Source organism: Manis javanica, chromosome 13 (genome assembly GCF_040802235.1).
Source record: "Manis javanica isolate MJ-LG chromosome 13, MJ_LKY, whole genome shotgun sequence".
In the NCBI taxonomy this organism is placed as follows: Eukaryota; Metazoa; Chordata; class Mammalia; order Pholidota; family Manidae; genus Manis; species Manis javanica.
In genome coordinates, this window is record NC_133168.1 from 80,556,921 (window position 1) to 80,572,391 (window position 15,471).

The following is a 15,471-nucleotide window of genomic DNA, read 5'->3' on the forward strand; positions in this document are numbered from 1 at the left end:
ACTTTCATACTTTAATAATTTATGTTGTCAAAGTTGCAGAAATAATTTGGAAGAATACTTAGTACTCACTACAAATGTGGGCACAACTCTAGCCTTTGGAGTCTCAGAGCAAGGCCCTGTCACCCAGTCTGGAGCCCATCTCTTCATCTCTCCTTGGGGGCTCGCTATGTGAATTGGCCTCTGATTCTTTTTCTTCATCTTCATCTTTAACTTCACGTCTCTACTTGCTATGTCCCCTTGTTGATAAATTCAGGTGTCTCTCAACTTCTGCTGCAGCTAAGATTTCCACTCAATCAGTCACCCATCCCTGTTCTTCACAGAAGCTGCAGAACATAACTGGGCATGTACTCTGCCGGCTTTGTTCCCTCTTACCAGCCCCTTGTGCTGAGGGTCCTGCCCACCTGTGTACGAGACGCTGAAGCAAAGGCGAGACAGCGCTTGGTGCTGACCCAGTGGGCCTCGAGTCTGCTGGTGCCTTCCTGGCCTCTTCGTGGTTGAGCCTGCCGGTCTCACTATCTTTTTTGAGAAGCCCCTTTCACCTTGCAGACTTTTTTCCAAATACACTGGCTGAGGCCCTCCCTAGGATGATGGCACCACAGCACGTTGTTCTGGGGGACCCGCAGTTAAGAGGCTGGTGTGCCCTGTTACAGATATTCATGACCTCCTTCCTCTGCTCCACAGAGGCCTCTGAAGGGAGGGATAGCATTCTGCTCTCTGCTCTCCAGGGCCCAGTGCCCTGCTGCATGAATGGGTCCCACTGATGACCTGCCCCTTACCTCTATGTGGACAGCTGCCCACAGTCTCAGAGCCCCCCAACCTTGCCAAGGTCCCTCTGACCCTGACCCTTCAGTATGGGGGCCCCAGCAGGGTGGAAGAGCTGACAGAGACCCTCCAGGGGCCAGGCCCGCAGGGAGGGGGGTGCTGAGCCCTCCTCCTTTTCTGGGCACCCCTCCCTGGGGATGTGAGGGGGAGGCTGCTGGCTTGTGGTCTAGTGGGCACATAGACCTGGGGAGGCCAAGCCTCTCTGCAGTAGGAGCACAGGTGTCTGTGGGTTTGCAAGCCAGGCTGGGACCCCAGTTCACAGTGCGGCAAGAGAAGGAGATGGCAGGCGCAGGGAAGCTCTGTGCCTGTGTCCCGCCCCCCTTGCCCTGTTGGGGTGGCCAAGGTTCCTGTCTCCTGTCGCTCCCGTGGCGCCTTGCCATGTTAAACTGAATAAATGTATTTGTTTCTTTGAAGCTGTTCATAACTCTGCAGCCATTTATATTTTCTGAGACCAAAATGTTACAGGCCAAAGCTAGAGATGCATATCCGATGTAAAGGGCAGGGATTTGGGATGAAGTTGGGGCTCTCCCAAGGGTGGTAGCAGAAATGTCCATCGACTGCTGGGTTTGGTTGTGTTCATGCCTCATTGGGACAGCACCATGGTCTGCACTGTGCGTTCTTGGCTTTTTAAAACTTGTTAGCGATTTTCCTTATACTATTTTCTAAGTATTTTGTACATGAGAGATTTGTTTCCACGACTAAATTGTCTGTTCCTGAGGACTGGAACAATACCTTACTTTTCTTTGTAATCCCTGGCACCTAAAACGAAACGTGCTCCACATGCACTTGGTGATGGGTCTGGTGGCAGTGATTAAAGATCTTTGTGGAGCAGACCTACAACATGCAGTCCTGCCTGTGCCTCTGTGTTTAACATGGGGCGATGCCACCCTGCTGGAGCACCATCTCCTGCTTAACCAGTAGGACAGGGGTGAATGCAACAGTTTAACATTTCAAGAGATTTCTGAGTTGGGTCTTGGACTTCATCCTTCTATCTTGTTCCGTGCTCTCAGTGTCTGTCTGAAAAGAGCTGGTGCATAGTGTTTTAGATGATAATGGGTGCCAGATCACAACCCCAGGGAGGAGAGAATTGCCAAAGAAAAGGGCCCTAATGTTTCCATTCTTGAGAAGAAGGGAATCAAATCAGAGTTGTTGGCAAGAGCAGAGTGTGGCCCGGAGCAGGAGAAGGCAGAGCATGGCTCAGAACGGTGAGCCTGCATGCCCGAGAGACGCTCAGGCAGCCTGGGTGCAGGGCTCCATTGCTCCAGCAGATCCTGGGAAAGAAAGTGTTGCACCTCATTAGGAGTGCCTTCCTGCTTAGTTCCCTAAGATGGTTCCTGTCATCAGTATTTGATGGAGCAATTTCTGACAGACTGTGAGCGGCTTTTGGTAAAATAACTTCTTGCTTAGAAATAAAATGGTGACTAGTGAGTGAAAGGATCTGTTCCCAGCAAAGGAACAGGAAGTTTTTGGTGCCACAGTGCAGTGGTCCATCTCTTGGCCTCTGGGGAAAATGCTGGTAGCCTAAATTAATTAAGGACAAATAAATAGGCAGGGTAAAATTTGGATTCAATGAAGTGCTACCGTTTGGAGATAGGTTGAGAGTCCAGATTTTTAAGATAAAGCCCCATAGCAGCTGTCAGAACATGGTGTTAAATTACTCTTACTGGGAGTTAGAGTCTTGCTGGCTGCAGGCAGAATAAACTTGTGGGGTGGGCCCACTAGGCTGGGGAGGGGACGGCTGAGTGGTGCAGTGAGGAGGGCCGGGGTTCCTGATGTTGTTTGACGGGTTGCTAGCCACCTAACCAGGGTCCTCACCGGAGTCTCCACTGGCTCATAAAACTAGCTTTTTGTGGACTGGAGAGAGGTGCCTGGGAGGGGCAGGTGAGGAAGTGTGCCTGCCCAGGGGGCGCCCATGTCTGTGCATGGGCTCTGGCCATCGCGCCTGCACAGAGGCCACCCTTCCTGACCCAGTGGTGAACCCCGCGTGCACAGCAGCCTCTGTGTGGGACTGGCGAGCTTGCAGCTCACTGAAAAGTAACGGCCGTGGTTGGGTTGGCATGCATGCAGGTCAGACACGTGTCCAGCAAGGGTCGGTCCACCCTGGCTGGTGAGCTTGTGGGCGCTGGGGTGAGAGCGAGCAGGTCTCCAGGTCTCCACTGTCTCATCCTTTTTCTCAGGACATCCCCTAAATTGCAGTTCTTGGAAAGGAAGAGTTGCAGTGTGATTTTCTCTATTGCTGGAAAAGTACCTTGAGGGCCTCAGATTGTGGTCCCACAACCTAAGATGGTTCTGCTTTCCCCTAGCACCCCAGCTTGCTTAAATCAGTATTTTCTCAGTTTGATGGGTCATTTGGAAGTTGGTCACCAAACCATCCACCAGCCCGTTTTCTCCAGTTTTCAATGTGTCTTTAGCCAGTTCAGTAAAATGCTCTTCCTTTTAGCAGACTTGTCCAGAAGGACAGGTACAGTTTATTTTCTAACCCTCGTGCTGTAATTTGAAAAGTACAATCACAAGGCAAATGTGGCTGAGAAGCCTCACTTTCTAAATCAGTAGTCCCCCAGAATTACACCTCTGGGCTGATTGGCGTCAGTGGGTAATTTACCAACATTCAAAGAATTAATGCCAATTCTATATAATCTCTTCCAGAAAATATAAGATGAGACACTTCCCAGTGGGCCCAGTGTTACCTGATACCAAAAGCAGGTAACGCAGTACAGTGAAGCTTCAGGTCCATAACTCTCTTGAACCATAGATCTACAGCAAATCAAACCAAGTAGTGAATGAGAAGAATTACACACCATGATCTGATGGGGTTTTTTATCGTAGCCATGCATAGCAGATTCAGAATTCAAAAATCTCTCAATATAGTTCTCTAATAAGCCAGAGAAGAAAAATCACATCAGATCAATTGTTCAGAAAAAGCATCTGATAAAATTAAATACCTGTCCATGATAAAAAATACTCTCAGAAAAACAGGAATAGGGGAGACCTTTTTAACTCAGTAAAGAATTCTAAAAGCCCTCAGTGACATACAAGATTGTGAAGGATACATGCTCTCCCTGAGATGGGTTCTGCCCATGAGCAGCAGACGGAGGATTGTTCAGGATTAGAACATTTGAACTGCCCCCGGCCAGTGCAGGGGGGGCAAGGAAAGGAGACCGAAGGCACGTGGGCTGCAGAGGAAGACCCAGACTGCCCATTTGCTGGTGGCATGCTTCCCTCCACAGGCAACCCAGGGAGCTGAGAAGCTGCTGGAGCTAGTGAGGGTCCAGCAAGATCTTGGGCTACAAGATCAACACACAGAAAAATCAGTTGCATTTCTAGTTACTAAAATTTAAAAGACAGTACCTCTTAATTGCTCCACAAAAATGAATTACCTGGGAACAAATAAAGTGAAAACAGTCCACTTAGAAAGTGGGCAGGAGACATCAATAGACATTTCACTAAAGAAGGTATTTGGATGGCAGAGAGGCACATGAGACGTTGTTCGGCATGTTAGCCCGTAGGGAAAGCAGACTACAGCCACAGCGGTCTGCCACCACATGTATGTTAGAATAGCCAGAATTGAAAATGGTGTCAATAGCAAATCTGGTGTGGCATCGGTGCACACATCAACCTCATACATGTTGGTGGCAACATGAAATGTTTGTAGCCACTCTAGAAAATATCTAGTTCAGCAGTTTCTTAAAAACCTACGCGTGCACCTGCTGTACGGTCCAACAGTCACACTCCAGTGTATTTGTCCCAGAGAAATGAACTTACGTTCATACAAAAAACTGTATGTGAATATTCATAGCAGCTGTATTTGTAATGGCGCAAGTTGGAAACCACCAGATGTTTAAATACATGACTCCTTAAACCAGCTGGTGCGTGCATACCATGGATGTGGACTCGACCATCAAAGTAGGGCTTGTTGAGACACAGCAACTTGAGTGGATCTCCGTGGGGTTACACAATCCCACTGGGCCTCATGTCTGCTGTTCTGTGTACCTGACATTCAATGACACACTTACAAAGACAGAAGCTGACTGTGGGCCACCAGGGCTCAGCGCCAGGGTCGGGTGCTGACAGCTGAGGTGCAGCGTGAGGGAGGTCTTGACTGTGGTAAGTCCATTCTGCACCTCTATGGTGGCGGTTACCCAGGTTGTACTGTGCTAGGATTGCATAGAGCGCACACATGCACATGGGGAAGGCCTGCACACGCACTCCCATCATTCCCTGCCTTGGTGCTGTGTGTTAAAGAGTCATGATTGGGGTAATGGGGTCAGGCCTGTGAGACCCACTGTACTATCCTTGCAACTTCCTAAGACTCTGCATCACTTATAAGTAAAAAGAAGGAAACCAAAAACCAGCCAAATGCTGCCTATCAGACACACACCTGAGATTGGAGGACCCCAAGATAGCGGAGCTACAAAGACAGGAAAACCTGTGCCATGCAATTCCTGGCCAGAGAAACCGGTGGGCTGGGTCAGGGGAGGGTTTCAGGAAGGAGTCAGCACCAGAGGAAAAGGGGGCATGACATGATGGTCAGACCACAAAGATCATATCACAAATCTCTAAATCTAAATTAGCTCACACAGCTTCAAAAATATGTAAAATGAGAATTGACAGAACTGAGAAGAGAAATAGACACATCCACAGACCACAGTGAGGAATGCAAGCATAAGGCCCAGCGTGCTGCAGGCAAGGGGCCAGTGTGTACAGTCCTGCCAACTAAGAATGGTTTTTCACACTTACTTTAAAAGAAGAAGAATGTATAACAGAGCCTGTGCAGGGCCAGCCAAACCTGAGCTGTTTACTCTGGGCCCTTTGCAGAGAAGGCTTCTTGAGTCCTGTGTTAACACATCTCCTTAAGAGATGATAGAACAAGGAGGTGGAGGATTGTTCAGGATTAGAGTATTTGAACACAGTTGACAGACTTAACCTGATCGGCATATAGCTGCAGTACCAGAAAGGTCCTGGACAGAATACACATGGAGAATGTACTGAAATTGACTATACAATGGTCATAAAGCCTCAGGAAATTTCAAGCTATGAAAATCAGCATCTGTTTTCTAATGTAAGTGGAATGAACTAGAAATCAGTAATAACAAAAAAATTAAAACTCCCAATTACTTGAAAATTAAATAGCATATTTCTAAATACTCACGGATGAAAGGAGAAATCACAGTGGACATTATAGAACATTTTGAATGACAGCAAAACCACGTATCAGAATTTGTAGGATGAAGCTAAAAACTGTTCTTAGTAGGAAATGTATAACATTAAATGAATATGTTTGAAAAGAGGCAGAGAGTCAGTGAGCTAAGTAGCTGTCTCTCTATATATTAGAAAAGAACAAATTGAACCCAAAGAGTGTAGTAGGAAAAAGGTAATAAAGAGCAGTAGTTAATGAAATAGAAATAAAAGTATGGTAGAGAAAAGTTTTTAAAAATCTGATTCTTTGCAAAGATGAATAAACTGATAAACCTTTAACAAAATTGATCAAGAAAAAGAAAACACAAGTTGCCAACTTAAGACATGAAGATTGGGGCAGCCCTGTGGGCACTGTGGACATTTAGTAGGTGCTGTGAACAGTGCTAGACCAATACATCTGACAGCTGACGTAGAATGAAAATTTTTTTAAAATACAGCCTAATGAGACTAGAATGAAAAGAAATTGAAAATCTGAATGGTTCTGTGTCTTCTGAAGGCATTGAATCTGAAATGAACAGCCTTTCCCAGAAGAAAACCTCAAGGCCAGATGGCTCCTGGTAAACTTTCCTAAGCATCCAGGGGAGGAGCAGCATCAAGGTCATGCTAATCCGGCTTGTTTCCAACCCTGATGCCAAACCTAACAAACACGTGGCAAGAGATGAAAAGCATAGGTCATTGCTGTTACACAGACATTCAAAACTTGCAGACAAAATATTAATAAATTGAATCCAGCAGTGTATAAAACTAATAATATATGGTGGGCAGGGATTTATTTTGGAATAAAAAATTGATTTAACATTTGGAAACCAGTGTGATCCACTTAATTAATACAATATATGAGGAGGAGCACAGTGTTTTGTTAAGGGATGCAAGGAGAAACATGTGTTCATGGTAAACTCTCAGCCAGCTAGGTAGGAGGGGCTGCCTTTGTTGAACAGTGTGTACAAAATGTACAGAAATCATACTTGTGAAACATTGCAAGCTTTTCTTCGGTTGTGGGAGTGCATCAGGGTTGCCTTCTTTCTCACTTCTGGTGAACTAGAGTCTTGGCAGGAGAAAGGGCAGAGGAGCACCGAGGCACAGGGTTGAAAGAAACGAAGATCCGTCCTTGTTGACAGGTGGTAGGATTGTGTGCATGGAAAACCCAAACCCAGGGCAACCATTAGAATTAAAAAGGAAAGCCAGCAGGTGCCAGATACAGTCAGCATACACAACCTGAGTGTGTTCTATAAGACAATAACAAGAAGCAACAACCCCCACTTTCTTAAGTTTATGTTATTAGCAAAGAAAAAATATGAGATAGTTAGGGAAAAGTTCTGCCAGGATGGAGGGTCTGTGCTGGCACTGACCAGCTCACCGGCCACGCGGCTGCGTGTGTCCCCTGAGCAGGTGCAGTGTGACTTGTGCATCTGAGAAACTATTTCATTTTACTTAATTTAGAATCAGATGTCACACATGGTTTCTGGCTCCTGACTCAGACAGTGCAGTTCTAGAGTGGCTGCTACGTGCACAGCTGCAGGAGCACTAGGGCTGGAGGCATTTAAAGAGCAGGAGGGTACCTGCTCACAGACCATGCGGTAAGGAACATGGAGAGGAGCAGCCAGCTAGCAGACGCCTCACCTGCCAAGGAAAGGCAGTGCTGTGATGAGCTTTTAATTAATCAGAATCACCTCAGGGCATGGACCTGTTACGTGGCAGCTTTTTCTAAGGACTGAGTGGTTTTTAGAACAATTTAAAAAGTAGTGCCATACAGCAAACACACTTGCATTAAACCTTACATTAACTCAGGTGATCCCAGTTGGTAAGTTTCTTTTAAAAGTGGAATGAAACCTTACTTATAAAGGGGACAGCATGTCCATCACTTTGTTCGTGATTTATTTCTGTTCTATGAAATTAAAAATAGCCACTCTTTAATTGAGCAGAGAACATAAACCAGGTGCCAACGGGTTCAGTTGTTTACCTCGTGGACAGAATCACAGACCCTTGCGGAGGGACCAGGCAGCTCACCTGCATGCGCCAGCACAGGCACCTGGGGGCTCTGAGGTTCTCACCAGACACCCGAGTCCCCTGAGGAGCACATTGGTGTGTTTCTCCAGCCAAGAACAGTATTAATGTGTGACATCAAGGTACATTTGACCACAAAAAGGAGTATTTCATATTGGTATGACTTTGCTAATTGTAAAGATTATAATAAGCCCATCAGCCTCTGAGATAATAAGCCATTTTATTCTTAAGTGATAAATGTTCAACTACTGTCTTGCCAATGGGTTTCGGCCCTGGGCAAATTCACTATGGGTTCAGTGTAACCAAAGAAATGACAGTAGAACATTCTTGGGGTGAAAGGGTTACACCCAACTTTATTTCCAGGTGGCAGATCAGTCACTAGAATCCTGTTCACTCAGAGCGAGTCTGCAGGCAGCAAGCCAGTCTCTGCCCCTGGGCCTCTCTGCCCGCACAGCCATCCTCTGGGCCTCTGTCCTCGGTGCTGCCACCGCTCCAGCCTCGGCTCTGCTCTCCTGCAGCCTTGCAGCCATGCTACCATGTCGTCCAGAGCACTGGGCAGAGCTCTTTATATAGAGTCAGTAGTAACATATTGCCCACACATACGTAGTGAGCTAGCCAACCAGGGCCAGGTGAGAATCCTGGCCACAGGAACTTTCATTTCATCCACAACTACAATGATATTTTTAATAATCTGTACTCATAATTAGAGTGTGACTTTTTAAAATACTGTGAACTCATCAGTATCTAGAATGATGATGCTCTCTCGGCTTCTTTCTCGAGAAGGGTGCCCACGGCAAATCGCCCTGCAGCGTCTTCCCGGTGGACCTCAGCACCGACGCTCTGTGGTCCTGGGGGTGTCTGCGTGCAGTGGGCCTGGGCAGAGTCTGAGCTCAGGTGGGCGGGTGGAAGGAGAGGCCCCACCCCTGCTCCCCATGAAGGCCTGTCTGCAGGGCCCCCATCCAGCAAGGTCCACTTGAGGGCTGGCAGTGTGCCAAGCTTTCACCTGTGTCTGTGTTGAGCAGGGTTGCTGGGCAGCTGAGCTCAGTCATGTGCAGCTCCTTCTTCACATCCTCTCTGTGTGTCTGGCCTCCACAGCTTGATCACATCGACCCCAGGGCTGTGCAGCTCGGCGCCCTCCTGGTGCGTGGCCTCACCACTCTGGTGCTGGTCAACAGCGCGTGTGGCTTCCCCTGGAGGACAGGCGAGTTCATGCCTTGGAACATATTCGACGGGAAGCTCTTCCATCAAAAGTACCTTCAGTCCGAGAGGGGATATGCCACGGAGGCTCTTGTAGAGCAAAACGTGAGTCCGTGGTTTCTTCACACCCAGATGTGGGGGTAGCAGGCGTGCTGTCAGTGCCACTTGCCTGCAGACATGGGGGGGACAGTGCCCTCTGTCCAAAGGGTCGTGTCCTTTAGAAAATGGACATGCTGAGCAGAGGTACCGCTTTGGAGCACATCGCACCCGTTCCCAGAGGTCCTGGCAAGGCTGCTGGGCACACTATTCCAGTTGCTGCTCTCCTGGTAAAGGGATCCAGGAGCTGAAATGTGACTGGGGGCGTATGGCCACAGGGTCACATGCCCGTGGCTTCTGCCAAATACTTCCCCAGGCGGGAGTCCCCAGGACCTCAGCTGAGGGAGGATGGGTCACATCCCACCGACCCTCATGTTTAATTTTGAAGTACCTTCACTCTTTTCCCCTTTTGGGTTGCGATCGAAGGTTCCTTCTGCAGGCATCACTCATAAATTTCAGTTTATCTATCCGGGAGGAATAGTGACAATTGATTACTGGAGAGTGCTCCCCAAAGGCTGTTGGTTTAGCTGGGGATGCTGGCTACTATTCTGACTTTATAAGTATGACGGCTACGTGATTCCTGGAAGATATCCAAGGAAGGCCTCAGGCAGGCTCTGTAGAATGTGTTTTAACCCCACAGGTGTGTGCAAGGCTCTGCATCCGATGGGAGAGCTCGCTGGCCTGTCACTGTTGAGTGTGCAATGCTTCACTTCAGAGGGAAAACATCTGGTGAAGTGTGCCATCCTGTGTCACACACGCACCCTTAATCCAGGGCATCATAGGAATTTAAGTTCAGAATTTAGAAGCAGCCAAAATTACGTACAGACAGCAGAGGCAGAGTAATGCAGAAAAATGTCCCTCAGACTGGGCTTGTTACTCTAAGACTGCGGAGAGGAACAAGGGGCCTGCCTGCCTCACAGCCCAGCCTGAAAGTCACTCGCAGACCATACTTCTGTATCGAATGTCTTGACCGAGCACAAAACGATTATAGGCCCACTCTTCCCGTTTGGACACAGGCTGAGGCACACGGTGTGGGACAGCAGGAAGAACAGAGGAGGAGGGAAGGGGTGGGTCCTCCGCCTGCCCCTGGCCCAGGAGGCCCTGCACTTTCTGCTTCATGTCTTCTCCCTGAGAGTGAGGTCACGGCATGTGTGACAGGCATGGGCGTTGTGGGTGGCGGAGCTGGGGATTTGGCGAGGCCGTCTGACCTCAGGCAGGGAGGCGTAGCCACCGCACCCCTGGTATGCAGGAGGGTGCTGAGCTCCTGCGCTGAGGGGGACTTGCTGCTGCAGCCTCACACCAGTGCACAGCTGGGCCTGCGGGCCTGCCTGTCTGACTGCTCTGCACTGTCTGGTCTTTTTGCAGAGGGCACGGCTCGCCACATTCCACAGCCTGGAGTCGGTTGTGTGCAAGGCCTGCATGAAGGAGAACAGGCGCGTGGTCAGCAGGCAGCACTGGCATTCACGTCACTCAGGTCAGCCTCCTTGGGGAAAAGAATGCCAGGAACAGGCTAATGGAATTGGGAGGAAAGCAAGATGAAAGCAGCTGGGGGCTGGCCCCATTCAGGAAGGATCTCAGAGGCAGTGTTGCTAGTGGCATGATTGAGGCCCTTGGGGCCCCCTCCTCCAAGATTGCCATGTTGCTTGGGCAATGTCTGCATCTCACAGAAGTTATGGTTTATCTTTTCTGATAATGAAAGGTTATTAGAAAAATTCATAATGTAATTCAATTAAAAAGAAAATACAAATAACTTAATTCTGTCACCTAAAGATAACCAGTGTTGACATATAATGCTTTTCTGTCTACTCTCCTGCACTTTTATCTGACTAATTACACTCGGCAATCCTGGGTCCTACTTTTACACGAAGATCTGGACTAAGAAGCAGCTGTAATCACGGAGAGACTCCCCTTTTTCCCCAGTGGCTGCAGGACCCCTGTCCTGACCACCTTATAGTTCTCTTACTTCGAGCTCTGAAGTTGCTTGTTTTTTATCATTATGCATAATGCTTTTATGTGCATCGTTTCCTTAAAATACACTGCCATCGTTTTCAGAATTACTGGTCAAGATGTAGTTGACATTTAGGTAAATGTCACCAACTTGTTTCTCAAAGCCTCCTACGACCTCGTACTCTCACCTGCATGCAGTGAGGGAGAGTTTCTGTCTCCTGGCACCCTTGGCATCACCTAAAAGTTTGTTTTCTTAACTAATTTAGTAGATGAAAAAGTGTATCTCACTGAATGGATACTTCTTTGTTTAGCAGTAAGGCTGCACATCTTACTAATTAGCTTTCTTTGTTGATGAATTTATTTTAGTTATTTCACATCCTTGTTTGGTTAGCCTTGTACCTGTGACAATAACAGCCCCATTATTTTTCTTGATGGACGAGATAACTCACCCCACCTTCCTGTCTGCCAGACTGTCTTCATTCTGCTTGGCATCAGCCTTGCAAATTTCATTCTGAGAGGCTTTGTGTCACAAAGTCAGTACACCACTGGGACGTGCCACACCCCATCAGTGCCACATGTGGGATTTGACCAAAGGAGAGCAGGGTAGCAGAGGGGCCTCTGGCAGGAGCCCCCAGGCCACACAGTCCCTCCTTGCTCTGTCCTTCCCTCCACCCTTTAGCTTTCCCCTAGCTGTACACAGGTGGAATCCCAAAGTTTATTCCTTGCAAAATAAGTATGCAGCACTCTTCCTACATCGTCTGTTCCCTGAGCAGTTGTCAGCCTGTCCCTCTAGCCACATGCCCTGTCAGTGCAGCACCAGGGCTCCCATCCCTAGCAAGGTGGCATGGTGTCGTGGATGGCCTGAAGCACGCCGTTGTAAGCACTCCACTGTCCCTAGGATTTGAGGGCCTCATCTTGCTCTGCTCTTCGGGGGGTAGGCCTGAGGCTTAGGAGGTCTGCACATGGTCAAGTTTTGTTTTAAAGCCCGAAGAATGACCCGGTGGGCCTGCATTTGTGTTTGCGGGGCTGTGCAGCCACTCGCACTCCACGTGGGAAGCCGTGTTTGGTTATTTTCTAATGATGCATGTGCATACAATGGGCACAATTATCAGTCTTGCCCCATTATTCCAGGTTCATGAGGGAAACTGTTTCAACAGAAATGATGTCCCAGTTTATATGATTTTGAAACTGTTCCTGTTTTTGTCCTCAAAGTAATCATTTTCCTCCCAAATACAACTTGAGATTCTATGGGTCACTCCCCTCATTTTGCAGAAGGAAAATGGTTGATACCATGTGAGTCGCCCAATGCTGAGCAGGTTTGGTAGCCCTGGGCTAGAGCCCCAGCCCTGTGCCCTAGTGCTCCGAGTCACACTCTTCCCGTGACTCCACCTGGAGAAGGGCTGAAGGGATGTGGCCAGGGTCTAGTCCTTGGCCTCTGGCAGCCACACAGGCCACCCAGCCAGGCTGCTGGAAGCTGACCACTCCCTGTGCTCTTACACCTGCACCAGGCTGACCGCTATGGACCCCAGCTGCCCAGAGCCTGGGCCACTTGCCCTCTGTCACTCACCTGTAGCCAGGAGGAGAGCCCAGCAGCACCTCTGTGCCCCAAGTTCCAGCCCAGCGGGCAGCTGAGGGGAGAACACAGGTGTGTGATGGCAAGTGCAGTTTGGGCTTGACCTGTACTCCAGGTGGTGACTCAAGAAGGGAAGCTGTCCCTGGTGTGAGGACCGTGGGAGTTCTCGGGCAGAAAGTGGTGCTGGACAAGGTGCAGTGCAGTTTTAGTGGAAGGAGAGAGCTCCAGCTGCAGTAGGAAGGCTCCCTTGTGTCTCCGAAAGACAACTGGAGCTTAGATTTGAGCAAGTCTAATGGGAAAAGGAAACGCAGGGAAGGGGCCTGACCTGGGAGGCCAGAAAGTCTTGACTTTTTATCCACAGAAAATTGGGGAGCTTTTTAAGGTTTTGATCTTACGTCATCAGAAATACGCTTCTGGGAAAATGACTCTGCCAGTATAGGGAGGTGGAAGTGAGGTAGGTTGGAGGCCTTGCCCAGGCACCAGATGAGGCTGGCCACAGTGCAGTGGCTGTCCCTGGCAGGCGGTGTGGGAGTGGCCAGGTAAGGCACGTGCATGCTCTCCTGCTCACAGCAGGCCTCGTGGTCTCCCCGCTGTACCTTGGCCCTGTGTATTACGGGCAGGGAGGAGGGCATACAGGGTGCAGGGCTGCAGGGCTGGGCCCACCATGCAGACCCTGTGTCTGGAGTGCCAGTGCATACCTGTGGCATGGTGCCCAGGCAATCTATGGAGCATTTTGAAATAACGAGATGTTTTTAAAAACCACACTTAAATATGGGCTTAGGTAGACTTTCTAGTGTTAAATTGTAGTAGAAACAAATGGTAGAAGCTGTCAGGGTTTAGGAACTTAGAAGAGGAAATTTTATAGTAAAAATCAGGTGTTGACTAGGTGTGCTCGGCACTGGGAGGGACAACTTCTTGGCCTGGCTTACGAGTCCCAGGACCGTTGCTCACCCAGAGCTCTGAGTGCTGCCTCGGCACTTCGCCACTAGCCTGCTGGGGGCCACCAGTATGTGCCCTGGTGTCCAGCTCCACCGCCCTAGGGCAGCAGCTGCCATCAGAGCAGACTGGAGGGCCTGCTCTGAGCACCTTGGCCAGTGTCCCTCTGCCTGCCCCTTTGTCACCACGCAGACTCCCAGGAGCATGCATGTGATGCAGACCTCAGCTCCCACCACCTACCCCCTCTGTGGCACTCTGGCCCCAACTGAGTTTTTCATGGGTTCCCTGTGGATTTAAGGAAGTCAGAAGCTTGAAAACTGCCAACCCACTGACACTTTGCTATACTCTTTTAACATAATGTGTCATGCTAACATGCAATCATGTGTCCCCACAGGGAGATGGGGACGACAGGGATCCAGCTCCTATAGGACGAGCTTGGGGTACAGCCGATCTGGCCAAGGACAGCACTGGAGAGACCAGGGGCCAGGTAAGAGGCCTGTGGTGGCTGCTCAAGCGCTTCTGTAGTGTGGCACTTCCGCTTGAGGCCCCTGTGCATCCCTTTGGACATAGGTGGTGTATTTCCAAGTCAGTAGCAGACGAGCTTGCCGATAGGTGTGATGTCATTGCCTCGCCAAGTAGAGGCAGGTAGTTTCCACATGGGGTGCTGGTCTCTCTCTACTCCTTGCTACTTGATATACTTTCTGTCAATTCATTCATCTGTTCAAGATCCAAATGTTTGTAATTTACTCAGAAAAGGCTTTTGTAGCAGTTACATGCACACCTCCTTCTAATAAAAAAATAGTACAAAAAGTAGCATTCTACCGAAAGTAGCATTTTAATGTTTTCTGTGATGTGGCTTATGTATGTAAGAGCCTTGCAGTGTGATCTGGGAATTACATGAATCCCTTCCTTTTATGTGTATGATACAGAAATTTGGTTTTATTGCATAAAGCTGAATTTAGTACATAGTAATTACACCTTAAACACACAGAAAACCTCACATCCGTGTTTAAGCTCAAATTCCTTATAGTTTTGAGAGCCGAACTGGATAGACTTTTAAATTACCTAGTTTTATCCTTCCAAATATAAACACACCTTAAATTGTTTTTTTTTTTTACTTTTGCAATCTCTGAAATGTATAGAGATTTCACAAATTGCTTAAATTATTGCCTAAAAGCACAGCAAGTCTTTGTCATTCCCCAAACTGGCACTCCTGGGTTTGCCCCTCCAGGCAGCCATGGCAGGTTGCCTTGTGATGTGGCCAATGGGCATCTGAGTCAAGACAGCATGTGGCCTGGTGAAGGGCTGAGTACTTTCCTCTTGTTCTGGTAGAATCTGTATATTTAGCAGATGTTGGGAGTGTCCCATATAGTTCCATGTAGACCAAGGTTTGTGATTACTGTGTTGGCAGTGCCTACACATGTGCAGATTTACAGTTGCTCCAGACGATTCTTTGAACCAGCTTGACCTGCAGCCTCTGCCTCGCAGACAGTGCTACCCGCCGTCATCTGGAGCTGCTGGACATGCTTAGTGATATTCCTCCCTTGCAGTCAGTCTAGTCTGAGCATGAGGGTTGTTTCCACTTCATTGCTGGCTAAATTGTCTGAGGATTTATGCCACAGTGGGCTGACAGCAAACACCCCCTTAGCACTACTTCGGGAGAATCAGAATGCAGCCCCAGCCCAGGAAGGTGGGCAAGG

At 48.6% G+C, this 15,471-nt stretch overlaps 1 protein-coding gene across 15 annotated transcripts in view; it reads left to right on the forward strand.

Annotated features, from left to right (window-relative positions):
• The window catches only part of FAM120B (family with sequence similarity 120 member B), an 85,372-nt gene that overhangs the window by 39,384 nt on the left and 30,517 nt on the right, over positions 1 to 15,471 (forward strand). For 9 of the 15 annotated variants that reach the window (XM_073219915.1, XM_073219916.1, XM_073219918.1 and 6 more), the window contains 3 exons: positions 9,118 to 9,324; positions 10,681 to 10,789; positions 14,166 to 14,258. In XM_073219915.1, the coding sequence (XP_073076016.1) occupies positions 9,118 to 9,324; positions 10,681 to 10,789; positions 14,166 to 14,258 (409 nt within the window). The remainder of the gene's footprint in view (positions 1 to 9,117; positions 9,325 to 10,680; positions 10,790 to 14,165; positions 14,259 to 15,471) is intronic. The other 6 variants (XM_037020883.2, XM_037020885.2, XM_073219919.1 and 3 more) reach the window with 1 other exon arrangement.